Here is a 14,177-nt window from a genome sequence, read left to right as displayed (position 1 = left end):
CCTGCTGTGTTGCTCGCGCCATTCTTGCAAGCGTGTGTTTCCATCTCCCGTTACATTACCATTGGCAGAGCTTTAGCAGCAACTGCTTCAGCACATATTCTGTTTTCTACCGTCATTCTTTAGGTGAGTCAGTTTTTTATATTCGTATCTTGAGGCATTCGCTCGAGGAAAGACGTTATTTAACACCACGGACACGGCCGGCCCTTGGTTTCGCATTGAATAAGTTTAGCTTGCTAGCTTGCCCAAAGTTAGCTTTGGTTGTTTGTGGCATGCACGATTTGGAAACTGTCAGTGTCGAACCTCTCATTGCTGAATGTGCAGTTGTTTTGTATCCATTCAATATGACACGCAGAGAGGGCCACTCAAGCCACCGGGGCCATATAGTGAATGTTTTTAGAGATAATGAAGTCAATCGTGAATCAAAGTATTTTAAATGTAACGTTAATGGACCAGTTAGTTACAGTTTCTACTCTCTCCTAACCCCCCCCCCCCCCCCCCCCCCCCCACTGACGTACTGAGCTTGTTTTGGTTCTCTGGGCGCTATTAAATAACAAACAACCCACTTCATACTCAAGCTTCTCAGCAGATGTGATTGTGTCGTGATGTTGAAATCTTTTATCATGACGTTTCTATGCATCTATGCCCGTGGACGCACGTAGCGTTAGCCGGAGCTAGCTTACTGGCTTATGTGTCCACTCAGCAAACATTTGACAACTAACGTTATGTTAGCTAATTATAAGCGACAGAGGTCATTTGCATATGCGAAACACCAGCTATTAATCTGTCTGACGTCGGACAAGACAACGCAAAGTGCTGCCTTGAGAGGTTAGCATAACAGTACAACAACAACACTGGACTGCTACTTAGTACGATAGCATGCTAACTTACCTGTTACATAGATTGCATATTTGCTCAACAGTAGGCAGGCAAGTAAAGCAAGTTTCATGATGCACATTTCCAGTATATTCGTGAGAGTGCATGGATTTCTTAGGTGTGACATTCTGCACTCTAACAACACAAACGACATTTCTACATGTCACAGTTTAAGTGTTTAGAAAAGGTTGTAAAGCAGAGGTGTACATATTTAGGTGCTTTTTCTTGATGTTGTTCATGCTGGCTCACTGTTAAACTGTCATGGCTTACTGGGAGACTTGGCATGTATTGTGTTAACGTTATTAGCAGCACCTGTGCTTGTCCTGCCACCACAAGGCAACACATGAAACAGCAGTGAAACAGGCCTATGGTATTACAGATCTGGTGCGAGAGAAGCAGCACCATGAACAACATGGCCACATTGCTGTTGTAAATGGATTTTGTACAGAAGTATTGGTGTCCTCAAGCCGATTAAAAGATTGTTTGACACGGTTGTAAAACTGACAGTCCCATACTCCATATGAATTCTGGCTGCTGCAGGTGACTCGAGGCTCCCTGCACTGATTGCCTGTCCTTTTCCAGGGTGTCTCCTACTGTGAGTAAAGCACCTAAATGATCATCTTGAGAGTCTTACAGCGACAGCGTCAGCACTCAGAATCTCCACCCGAGTCACGTAAAAGTCTTTTAAATAAGACCAGTTCCTGCGTTCAAACTTATATTAACGTGTCACACAGACATTGTTGACTTGGAAGTATCACGACGCCACCTGATGTTTGTTCATCTCGACAGTGTCTCAAAATACCCGACAGCTCACAGATGTGAATACATTTTTCTAAACAGCTAAAGATAACTCTCCTTAATCACGTTAACATGACCCAAACCCCTTGTTTCTGCTAAGCTCACTGCTTACACTGGGAAGCATTTGTGCATGAAAAAGCACTTGGCTGAGAATGGGGTTATCCGCAGAGGCTGTGTTAGCAGCGTCGCTTTGGGGGAAGAACACAGTGCCTTGCAGTTTATCTGGCTTTCTGAACCCAGGATATGATGTTTACATGTGCTAAAACATAACTGGGATACCCTAACCTATCAAAATACGAGTGTGCATGCGCATTAAATGTAGTTGTTGCTGCATTATGGTTGGCTGGTGGATTTTTTTTTATCTCATGTGGAAAATGATCCCTGTGTTGTTTGATGGGTACCAGAGACATAAAGGCCCTTCATTAAGAGTAGACTGGTGCTACTCTTGCTACGTTACTCCTCATAACAGAGTCTTCCAGTAGATCCGTTACTCAATTAATAACTCAGGAACTGTTTATTAAAACAATCTGACTGTGTAAACAGGTTCGGCCAAAGCACCGCTACACTGTTCTTGTGTGGAGAGACGGCCCTAATTTACATGCAATTACAGAAGAGCCTGCAGTGAATCATGGGTGCTGGATAATTGTGTGTGGGCTGCAGATGGCAGCCTTGTTCAATATTCTCCCCGCTCTGATTGAAACGTACTAATGAAAGCCGACTTCGACCACACTACCTCTACTGGTCTCTCAGCTGACAGTGTCTCTACACAGAAGTCTGTTTTTAACACGGTTTGTATCTGGAATATCCTGCTTCTTATAGCCTCCCCCGATTGAAATATCTCGACATGTTTTTAATGTTCATAAATACTGTTTTCTTGCTTGTCAGACAGTGATGTTCTTTGATGCACTAAAGCAGAAAAAAAGAGAAGTTGGCCAATGTTTTTTGTCGGAAAGTAAACGACTACGTCATTTCTCTCAAATGTTAAACTATTGTTGACGAACTCCTTTGTAGATGTGGAAGATATGGTATCCATAAGGACTGATTCATGAGCCCAAAGTAGGTCTGGTTACGGTGCATCATTCTATCTGAGAATCAGTTTTTTTTTTTAGGCACAGAGGCCACTGAATCAGATACGTTCTTTGAAACTAATAAACACATTGAACTTGAATACTCTCTGGGACACAGAACAGCTCCTTTTTTGTGGTAGAAATGAGTGTTTCTATCAGGTGTGCTTTGTTTCTTTCTCTCTATGTTTGACAGTGACTTCAGCGCTGCTTGATCTATACTAAAAATGGGTTAGAAAGGGATGAAGCCAGACAAAGCAACAAAACAAAAAAAGAAGATTCCTTGTTCTGACATTTTTTTGCAGATGTAATGGCCTCAGCTTTCAGTTGATGTGTGATTACGCTGTTTTTCCTCCTATGGTGAAACTATTTTAAAATGTGTTTTTTTTTTCCTTTTGTCTTTTTGTATGCTGTCCCCCTGCAGGTGTATCCAGCTATGGATCTGGATGGTGCCAGTTCAGTGGTGCTGCAGGCCTTAACCCAAGCTACCAGTCAGGACACGGCCGTGCTGAAGCCCGCGGAGGAGCAGCTCCGACAGTGGGAGACGCAGCCGGGCTTCTACTCCGTCCTTCTGGTGAGGGATGGCATCAAATATATGAAATGCATCTGCTGAAGTGAAAACTATTACAACTTGCATGAATGGAGAAGTTGACGATCGTGCTGTATCTTACAGAAAAGCAGGGGGATGCATTTTAATTTTTTAAGTAATTTAATTCAGACAACCGTAGGAGAGGGTTTCTTTGTAGTTTAGTTATTAATAGCAGGGGGATATCTAGCAATCTGCATAACAATAGCAGATTGAGAGGCTGTATATTCTGTTATTGTGTGACACTAACCCATCCTGGCAATTTCACACAATAACTAATCACAAGATTGTGAGCGGTGGGGAGACGAGGAGGGAAAGGGGAATTGTTGAACAGCCAGCTGGGAATTGATTTGTGTCAAAGGAATACTCAACTTCCACTGAATAGTTTTATTGAGATAGACACAGATGTTTTAACCAAACTTGGCTTTTTTTTTTTTTAAGATCAAGTGTTGTCTAAAATTCCAAAAAGCGGGACAATGGAATAATTCCACAGAGCTTAGTGTGCGTTCGTCCTCACCTACATTTTAGTGCATATTCATCACAAAGCTTATGTTGGTCCTTAAAGTAACACTCATTTTTAGGAAATGTGTTTGTTTACTGTCTCAGCCTGGTGTAAGATGGACATCAGTCTCATCTCTGTTCATTCAGTAGAGAAATTGGCCCCGGATGCGTTTGGCCTAGATAAGCACAAATGCCTATTCCGTTCAGAGGAATGTATTATTTTCTATATTCTTGAATACAGTGTGGAAAAGGGAGACGATAGACAACGCAATGTCCTGTTTAAGTCAAAGTGCAAAAAAACCCTAATGTGGCCTGTGTAGCATTTAATGTGTCTGGCTAACCAGCCAATCACAGTAAACAATATCTGCAATTTAAATATACATGATCAGGGCTCGTGTTTTTAACGCGTCTGCCCTCGGATGATCTAAGACCGGGTTTTAGAAGTCTTAACTTCTAGGGTTGTGTTATTGGGAGGCACAGGTGCTTAACATCTCAGAAGATGTCCTCAACGTTTGTGTAGCGTCGAGCCAATATTCTCATCTACTATGTCACTGTGCTGCTCTTTAAAGAGCTCCTGCCTTTGCAGCTACTAATGACTTTGAGAACACTGTCAGCACTCAGCCAGACTTCTGGGGTCATGGCTATATTCTACAGCTCAGAAGTTTGAGCATTTATAAGATAATAAAAACTACAGTAGTGTGTATAACTTTAGACGACTTTAAATCTCAATGTCAGTGTGTCCTGTATTTTAATGGAGCTGGCTTGACGGCTTCACGCGTAATTGTTCTTCTGTGTGGTTAGAGTGCTTTTCTTTTGTAGTCCGATCTGTCAAACATCATTAAACTGACTCTGTCCTTAAATTGCCAGGTGTTACCCATTTGAGTTCAAACAAAACAATGTCTGCTAAGCTACATACATACATACATATATATATATGTGTGTATATATTTATGTATACACTTTTCCCTCCATAGAACATCTTCAATAACCACATGCTGGATGTGAACGTCAGGTGGCTCGCTGTGCTCTACTTCAAAAACGGCATCGACAGATACTGGAGGAGAGTAGCGCCTCAGTAAGTACCGGCTTGTCTCCCATGTTCCACATTCAGCCTCTCTCACTTTTCCATCTTAGGCTTCTTCTTCTTCTTCTTCTTCTTCTTCTTCTTCCACAGCACGTCTTTATTTCCTCATTCACTCTTACCCTGTCTCTATTCATCAGTCTTAATCTCTCCGTGTGTGTGTGTGTGTGTGTGTGTGTGTGTGTGTGTGTGTGTGTGTGTGTGTGTGTGTGTGTGTGTGTGTGTGTGTGTGTGTCCCAGATCTTTGTTGTCATGGATTTGTAGTTTTCTTCAGTTTTGTCCCTATTTCTCACTGCCTTCATTTCCCCATTGTCTTGTCTTCAACAGTTATAGCTTACGTCTGCAGTTCTTCCTCCACTACTTTTTCACTTTCTCCTTACCTTCCACCCTGATTCTTCGTATCATTGTGCTCTGGGTTTTATTCTCTGTTTATTCCTTTGTGTCTCCTTTGTCTGGTGAAAGATCGGCTTTGACTGTTCAAAGCCTCCGCTCTGTCTTTGGCTACCTGACTAGCTAGCTTTTGTTAGATTTGAATTGAACATTTTGCTCTTAAGTTCCCAGGGCAGCAGTTGGCCGGAGGTAATCATCTCCGCCTCGGCTCTCTGTGGCCACTTTTTGACCACTTCAAATTATTGCTATTCTCTTCTTTCTTTCTAAAGTTTCCTGCTCTCACTGAAGTTTTTTCACTCTCGTCAGTAATTCAGTAATCCAAATTCCATTTTCTAGAGTGCTGTGCAAGGTCTTTCGGTCCTTGAGTTAATTATTTGATTGCTTTCGGACGATTGTCATTAATCCAGTTGTTGGATACTATGTGGGACCGTGTGGTGTACGACGCTTAGGCCACATTCCAATCATTTTGTGTTCTGTGATTAACAGAACACAAAATGATCAGTTTTGCAACCGAGTTTTTATGCTTCCATTCAGGCGACAACCGCGGCCAAAGGCATCATGTTTTCAGGTCCTCCGTCCCAATTTCATGAATGCCATATCTGTAGGAAAGTTCTTCACATTTGGCACTAAATGTCCTCTTGGACTCGAGGACGAATCGATTTAATTTTCTTGTTCAAAGAACAAGGTCATTGTGACGTTACAAAACACGGCTTTAGCCACAACTCAATGCTCGATAATTCACAAACTAATTATGACAATTTCACACAAACGTGTCATAGAATAAAAGGATAAAGTGATGACAGTTTGGACAGACGAGGGAGCCCTTCACTGCTTTGTTTGGCTGGCTTTTATTATAATATTGTAATATAAGGAGAAACCAGTCAAAGAGTAGTGGGAGATGCTATTGTAAAGATAAAGGTCGTCTGACAGACATTTGGACACGTCTTAGCTGAAAAGCACAAGCTCAACTGAAACATCACACATTCCGTTATGCTCGCCGGTTGCACATTCCTGGTATTGTGCACGCTGGCTTACTGGCTTGGCTAAATAGGTCACTTAAGTGTAATGGAGCCCTCATTAATGTTATTAGTTCCACCTGTGCTTTTTCTGCTGTGACGAGTCCAAAAGGTCTGCTGTGAAAAAGGTCGCTTCCTTTTTCATAACTTGAAAACCTCTCGTGCCTTTTTATTAATGCTTTCCACGACGGCACACAGGCCTGGCATTTGGCTTTAATACTGGAGTTATGAGAGTGGAGTTTATTTAATGTATGACAACAGCACCTTTTCAAGAAAATCTAATGAAATCTATTCTAAGAAAATGATACATACTTACATAGTATATAGATTACACTTTATACATAGTATATAGATACATAGTATATAGATTACACTTTATACATAGTATATAGATTACACTTTATACATAGTATATAGATTACACTTTATACATAGTATATAGATTACACTTTATACATAGTAAATAGATACATAGTATATAGATTACACTTTATACATAGTATATAGATACATAGTATATAGATTACACTTTATACATAGTATATAGATTACACTTTATACATAGTATATAGATTACACTTTATACATAGTATATAGATTACACTTTATACATAGTACATAGATACATAGTATATAGATTACACTTTATACATAGTATATAGATACATCGTATATAGATTACACTTTATACATAGTATATAGATTACACTTTATACATAGTATATAGATTACACTTTATACATAGTACATAGATACATAGTATATAGATTACACTTTATACATAGTATATAGATACATCGTATATAGATTACACTTTATACATAGTATATAGATTACACTTTATACATAGTATATAGATTACACTTTATACATAGTATATAGATACATCGTATATAGATTACACTTTATACATAGTATATAGATTACACTTTATACATAGTATATAGATTACACTTTATACATAGTATATAGATTACACTTTATACATAGTATGTAGATTACACTTTATACATAGTATATAGATTACACTTTATACATAGTATATAGATACATAGTATATAGATTACACTTTATACATAGTATATAGATTACACTTTATACATAGTAAATAGATACATAGTATATAGATTACACTTTATACATAGTATATAGATACATAGTATATAGATTACACTTTATACATAGTAAATAGATACATAGTATATAGATTACACTTTATACATAGTATATAGATACATAGTATATAGATTACACTTTATACATAGTATATAGATACATAGTATATAGATTACACTTTATACATAGTATATAGATACATAGTATATAGATTACACTTTATACATAGTATATAGATACATAGTATATAGATTACACTTTATACATAGTATATAGATTACACTTTATACATAGTATATAGATTACACTTTATACATAGTAAATAGATACATAGTATATAGATTACACTTTATACATAGTATATAGATACATAGTATATAGATTACACTTTATACATAGTATATAGATACATAGTATATAGATTACACTTTATACATAGTATATAGATACATAGTATATAGATCACACACCGTTCACAGGGCGTACCATACTTCATACGACCAATGGAGAGTTCTCTCGTCTCATCTTAAAGCAGAAAACAAACACTCTGCAGATGCTCGACAGACTTCATGCCTGTTCTGTTTTTTTTGTTTTTTTTTTCATCTCCCTGTCATCTCTGTCCATCTATTCCAGGCTCCTTATATCAGTTTAGAAATTGTGACTCGTAATTAAGATTCACCTTGAGGCTTCCTGCCCAGTTAACTGAATCACTGACTTTAATCGAACAGCCTTAATATGGTAGAGCGATCTCCCAACATGCCTCCGTCAGCCCAGCAACTGTGGATTGATGATTTATTCGCACAGGTGTTTGTGTGTGTGTGTGTGTGTGTGTGTGTGTGTGTGTGTGTGAAAAATGCATCCTGTAAACGTAATGTGCTTGTTGAAATACTTTTGCCAAAAACAACAGCAACAAGAGACACTTGATTGAGATATTTGTATTGATATTTTGTTCTGAATTGTTATTTTTAATAATATATAATATAATATACTACTTTTTGCTTACAAACACAACCCAGCTCAGACACCCTGTTTATTTCTGTAAAACTCCCCGAACCCTTCACTCCCAGATTCCCAACACATGTGTGTTTTAAGTCATTCCTCACTATTGTTCACGTCAACAATCTCCCGCTCCGTCTAACGTTAGCAGCAGATGAAGGAGGCAGAACTGGCTAATTTGTAGAAAAACATTGTTTTCACAGATTGTGACACTGTCTCTCTTTTACACACTCTGTTTGCAAAACCTTAGGCTCATGTTGCAGACGACAAGATATGAGCCGGAGGAGAGCAGGGGGTTCATCCCAAGCTTCCTGATTAAATCAGGCAGCTGGCAGGTCCTGCACTATAGAGTGTTACAAAGGGATTTAATTGATCCCATAACAACTTGGCAGATTGATGTCATATTCATATCTTTCCCATATTAAAGTATGAGGTCCAGAATTTGAAATGTAATCACAAGGAGACTCTTGACTCTCAGAAATAGGATTTCTTCCATGGTTGATGGCGGAAACAAATGGCTTCGTTACTAACGGCTTCCATGGAGATAAGCCCCTCCTCCTCTCCAGCGCGAATGACGTGAATAACCACAAATGGTCCCGCGGCGCAAAACTCTCTTTGCGTTTGCCGCGAACGCAGCTTTAGGATTCGAGCTGCATTCAACAACGACTGACGTAATGTGAAGTGGCGACTCGGTGGTTAGCCTTTCAGTGAAAATGTTCCAAACTTGCATGCTCCGCCCTCCATCCTTATGGAATAACATCTTAAATCCATTTAATAAAGTTGCCCCACGAGTTGCACAACTAAAGAAACTGCTAACTCGTCAGACAGGCAATGTGTTAAACGTGTGTTTCGCTGGTAATCAGGTGACTGTAGTTATTGAGAGATGTTTGTTGATGTGTGTGTATTGTATTTTTTTGTGATCTTTTCTTTATCAAGTCCAGATATTGTGTTACTCCTCTTCATTCTGTCTTGTCTGGTTGGTTTGTTCACAGTGCTTTATCAGAAGAGGAGAAGACCTCATTGCGTGCCGGTCTCATCACGAACTTCAATGAGCCCGTCAATCAGGTCAGTGGGAAAGAGAAAGGAAGTCAGCACAAACTGGTATAAACTGTGATTTTGATTGAGATGACGTGGTAGCATCATACAACTTTTTGCTTTTAATTCACATTTATTGGCTGTGTTGACTGTAAACATTTAGATTATGGTATGGACACATACTTTAAATTAGCTTGAAATTAATTATCCATCATAATGAACACTAGATCTGCAATTTCTGCTCAATATTGTCCAATATTTTGGAACAGCATACGACACCCAGTTTGACAGTTTTATAGGACAAATTTAGATTTTTGAAGTAATTTGGCTTTTTTCTTTGTAGAATTTGATCAAGTAGACTTAAAAAAAAAAAGAAGTGGTTTCCTCTATTTCCTCAAAGGGCATTCAAGGAATGAAGTGTGAGGTGGGGAATCATTAGAGGACCAGTTGTTATCATTAAGGAAGTTATGTGAAGCCAGGTGCTGGGAAATACATTGGTTATTTTAGCCACCTGTTGACACTGAAACTAAAGAGATTTCTTTGATTAGCGTCTAGATTTTGATTTCAGACCAGCTGTTCCATCCAAACGAACATATCTCATCACAGACAAAGAAGCAAATTATGTTTTCAGGTTTAGATTTTTTCTGTAGGATATAAAAATGTAGGAAAGGAGATTTTCCAATAGAAAAGTCATAAAGGCTTTGTACTCAACACTGGTATTGAGAAGATGATGAGGTGTTATATCACATTTAGAACCACTCTTTAAAAATGACCGCCACAATTAAAATAAGATGATAAGCCATTAGTTTTTTACAGTTCTCAGGGGAACGGCGCCACAAACAAATAATTCCGACTCAAGCGGTGTGTAACACATCTGTCTGAGGGGAAGTGGAAGGTGGCCTTCCCTCCTGGTTTCTACTGCTTGTTTATCCCTGAGGGACAGCCCTCCAACATCAGGACTGATAGGACCCGTATGCTAGTGAAGTAATGAATGCCATGTAAACATCACATGTCACAGCCTCTCGTTGTCGAATCAGTCGGGGTTTTGAGTGTGGGCCCTGTGTTGTGTGGACATTGTGTGGACAGTTTACATTTTTTTAGTTAAAAAACAGTTTAGTGGCCTATTGATACTTAAAAATGAAATGTACAATTTACTTTGTTAAATTAGATTAATGGCTAAAATCTATAGACCATGCTGGTGCTGGGCGGTACGACCAAAAATGTGTATCACAGTATTTTGTAAGATTCTGGCGGTTTCACGGTATATCACGGTATTATTTTTTTTCGCATTATTTTATTAATTAATTATTAATTAATTAATGCTGAAAATTATTTTATTGCGCATTTAATTATTAAGCGAACAACACAAGAACCGGCCGGCAAACCGGCCAGCGAGCGGTGAACAGCTGTCTGTGTGGCGTGTCTTTCTTCACTTCCTGTTTCCTTCACCTACATTCCCCTGGGTCCTAAGTCCCTCCCTTTTCTGTTCTTAATGTAGCGACGGAGCCTCTCCCAGCTGTTAGCAGACTTGTACTACCGGGGTAGCTAGCGAGCTGTACCCAGCATGCCGTTCGGCGGTGTCATTTTTTGTTTGTGTCAGAAACTGTTGTGTCGTGGTGTTTTGCACTGTTAAAGAGCGTTAGTTGTGGGTTATTAATTGTTTTGTTATAAAGATATAACCATGACTACGGTTCCCTCTCAATACAGTTAAGACAACTAGCTCCAACCATTGTGCTCATCCCGCCGAACAATTTATTTTGCTGCCTGTTGAAGAGCGACAGCAGTTGTCTCGGCTATGCACCGGTATGGCGGTATATGAAAAATTAATATCATACGGGAAATTAAAACCGGTATACCGGTTCTGGTATACTGCCCAGCACTAGACCAAGCAATACATTGTCATTATTATACCTCTAACTGATTGTGTGTTGGGCTGTAAAACAATAATGGGGATCACAAGAGCTAAACATTGCCATTGCTGCTTTAATATTTGTAATATAATAGCACAAGTGGGCTAGATTTATGTTTTTTTATATTGAAGATTGAACTGCCATCACAGAAAATATTAGGCCAGCTCAAGCAAGTCATAGAATTTAATTTAAACTACTGTTATAAAACGGTTAATTTACAAGTTAACTGTGTGATTTCTAGGGTTGTAACAGGGCCAGCAACGTTATGTCAACCCTTATTGATATACAGTGGGTGGATAAAATATATATTGTGTATCACAATACATTCTCAACATCTTACATCCTGCCGGTCTGTCGTATTAGACTGGATTTGTTTTAGCCGAGTGTACCTCACAAACCGGCAGCGGATTGCGTGTCTGTCGCTCCCACCCGGCACCACCTCTCTGTGATGTGGATACAAATAAACTACGCCTGCTCATTTAACTTGATGTTTATGCTTGTACTACATTCACGACAGGACTGGAGACAGTTAAGTATTACGCCAGGATGTGTGAACCACAGCTGTCAAATCAAAGGCAGCAGCGTATGCTGATGTGACGTAAGATCGGCTATCAAAGCTGCTGTTCAGTGGTAACAGTCCTGGATCTACAGACTATAAAGATGCATCACTCCTGTACAAGCACTTCCTTTAACACAAATCTGTGTCTCTGACTCCATCTTTGACAGGAGATGGAATATGTGCACTATGCTGTATATAATATATATATAATATATAACTCAAATTCCCATCAAGCTTACCTTCTGCTGTGTTGATGCTCCGCCTCTGGTCATCTTTTTATCCCTCTGTGCGTTTGGCCAACAGATAGCCACCCAGATTGCAGTACTGATAGCCAAGGTGGCCCGTCTGGACTGCCCGAGGCAATGGCCAGAGCTCATCCCCATTCTGCTGGAGTCTGTGAAGGGTCAGGACGGCCTGCAGCAGCACCGGGCGCTGCTAACCTTCTATCATGTCACCAAAACCCTCGCGTCCAAACGTCTGGCGCAGGACAGGCGGCTCTTCCAGGATGTAAGTCCACCTTTTTATTCAGCCATTTGTCTGTTCGTCACCACTCTCAGCTTTACATCATTTCATTTAGTGTCTCACTGCTTATCATTCTCAGTCATTCACTATGCCTCTCCTTTCTCTACATGATGCAGTAGCTGTGCACATCTGAAATACAAGGTGACTTTAGGTCAATAAGTGAAGGAAAATAAAACTCTCCACTGAACTTTGCTACTCTTCTTTCTTTTCTCGCGTTCTGCCCTCTGACTTTGTCATGTTCCTTTTCTTTTGTACTCCCTTTTTTTCCCCCCTGCAAAACCTTTTTTTAGTGTGAATAGATGAATAGTAAGATTATCCTGAGAGTTGCAGGTGTTTCACTTTCGGTCTTCGCCTGTAGGAGATGCTGTTTAGCTGCTGTGCGAATCAAATCTGAGATTTATGGCGGCCAGATTCTCTCTGCATGCCCCCGTGTGTGTCTGCTTCCATGCATGATTGGAGCGAGATTGACGTGTTTGGGAATATATTTGTCTGTCTTGCTAGTCGTGTGTGTGTGTGTGTGTGTGTGTGTGTAAGAGAGATTGTTTTCACGGGACGGTTGTCTGAGTTCATGTGTCTTTCAAAGAGGTAGTGAATTAGAGCAAATGCAAATTTTTTGCCATCCGTGGTTTTAAAGAACTGAAGACTTAAGCAGAAAGATAGTCATGGAGAGAGAGGGGGGGGGGTGTTAGGGGAGCAAGATATCAAAACAGACCAGCAGAGAGAAGACTGAGGGAGAATGAGAGGGACAGAGACAGACCAGTGGACATCAGAGACGCTGGCTGAGGCCAAATAGTTGGATGATGTGCAGAGGCATCCTCTATGCCAAAATGTGTGCCCTTAGGCAGAACGAGGAACAAAGGCGTTCTGAGGCCCATTAAACGGCGGCGTTTTTAAATGATGCACTGATCGCTCTGACACTAAATAGCCCATGAATGCTCTCTTCCCGTCACGACACCTGGCTCGGTAACGTGTGTGTGTGTGTGTGTGTGTGTGTGTGTGTGTGTGTGTGTGTGTGTGTGTGTGTGTGTGTGTGTGTGTGTGTGTGTGTGTGTGTGTGTGTGTGTGTGTCGCACCATGGGTTTTGTGAAGAGGTGGGGAGACAAAGGACAATGCAACACTGTTCATTTCAGCTCCCCCCCCCCCTTTCCTTCCCATCTCCCCCTGAGAAGTCAGATTTGAAACTCAAATGACCTCAGATTCTATAGCTGAATGCATTTTTTTTTCACATTGGCTATTTGTATACCACCTGTCAAGGCCGTCTCTGGGCTCTGTACACACCTGGCATTACCGTTTGTCTTCGGCGATCGGATCAGAAGCGGACAGCTTTATGTGCACCCGAGACTCACCGAGGACAGATTGAGATCCGACGGCTCAGGCTTCATTTGGAGTCGGTCAGGGCCGCATAGGGTCACGTTCTTTTTAGCAGTGTGTACGGGAATGTTGTCCCGGGACACATCGAAGGTCCCAGGACAACATTCCCGTTCCCCGCTCAACCGACGACCTCTGTGCAAGCGGTAGTAGGGACATATTCGCCTGCCAATGGCGTCATATTGAAGGGCAACAACAACAGGCCAATAGGAGAAAGGACAGAGGATGGATACAGATGTATCACGAGTGCATCGAACATCTTGAGGCGATTCGGTTTGCCTGGAACACGTTCAGGAATAGACCCAGTCTGTATTGTGTTGACTTCTTCTTCTTCTTCTTTTAATTTCCAGTTGCTGCGTCCC

The 14,177-nt window shown here is 40.4% G+C and overlaps 1 protein-coding gene across 1 annotated transcript in view; it reads left to right on the top strand.

The window, feature by feature from the left end:
• Positions 1-39: 39 nt before the first annotated feature.
• ipo11 (importin 11) overlaps positions 40-14,177 on the top strand; it is a 63,403-nt gene continuing 49,265 nt past the window's right edge. The window contains exons 1-5 of the mRNA XM_068703496.1: positions 40-123; positions 3,160-3,309; positions 4,797-4,897; positions 9,414-9,486; positions 12,229-12,432. Of these exons, the coding sequence (XP_068559597.1) occupies positions 3,172-3,309; positions 4,797-4,897; positions 9,414-9,486; positions 12,229-12,432 (516 nt within the window). The 5' untranslated portion in view covers positions 40-123; positions 3,160-3,171. The remainder of the gene's footprint in view (positions 124-3,159; positions 3,310-4,796; positions 4,898-9,413; positions 9,487-12,228; positions 12,433-14,177) is intronic.

Source organism: Cebidichthys violaceus, unplaced genomic scaffold, assembly GCF_023349555.1.
Source record: "Cebidichthys violaceus isolate CVI_PGR_0920_01 unplaced genomic scaffold, fCebVio1.0.p SCAF_9, whole genome shotgun sequence".
NCBI classification, from domain to species: Eukaryota; Metazoa; Chordata; class Actinopteri; order Perciformes; family Stichaeidae; genus Cebidichthys; species Cebidichthys violaceus.
The sequence above is the reverse complement of the archived record's forward strand: the minus strand, read 5'-3'. Positions and strand labels throughout refer to the sequence as shown.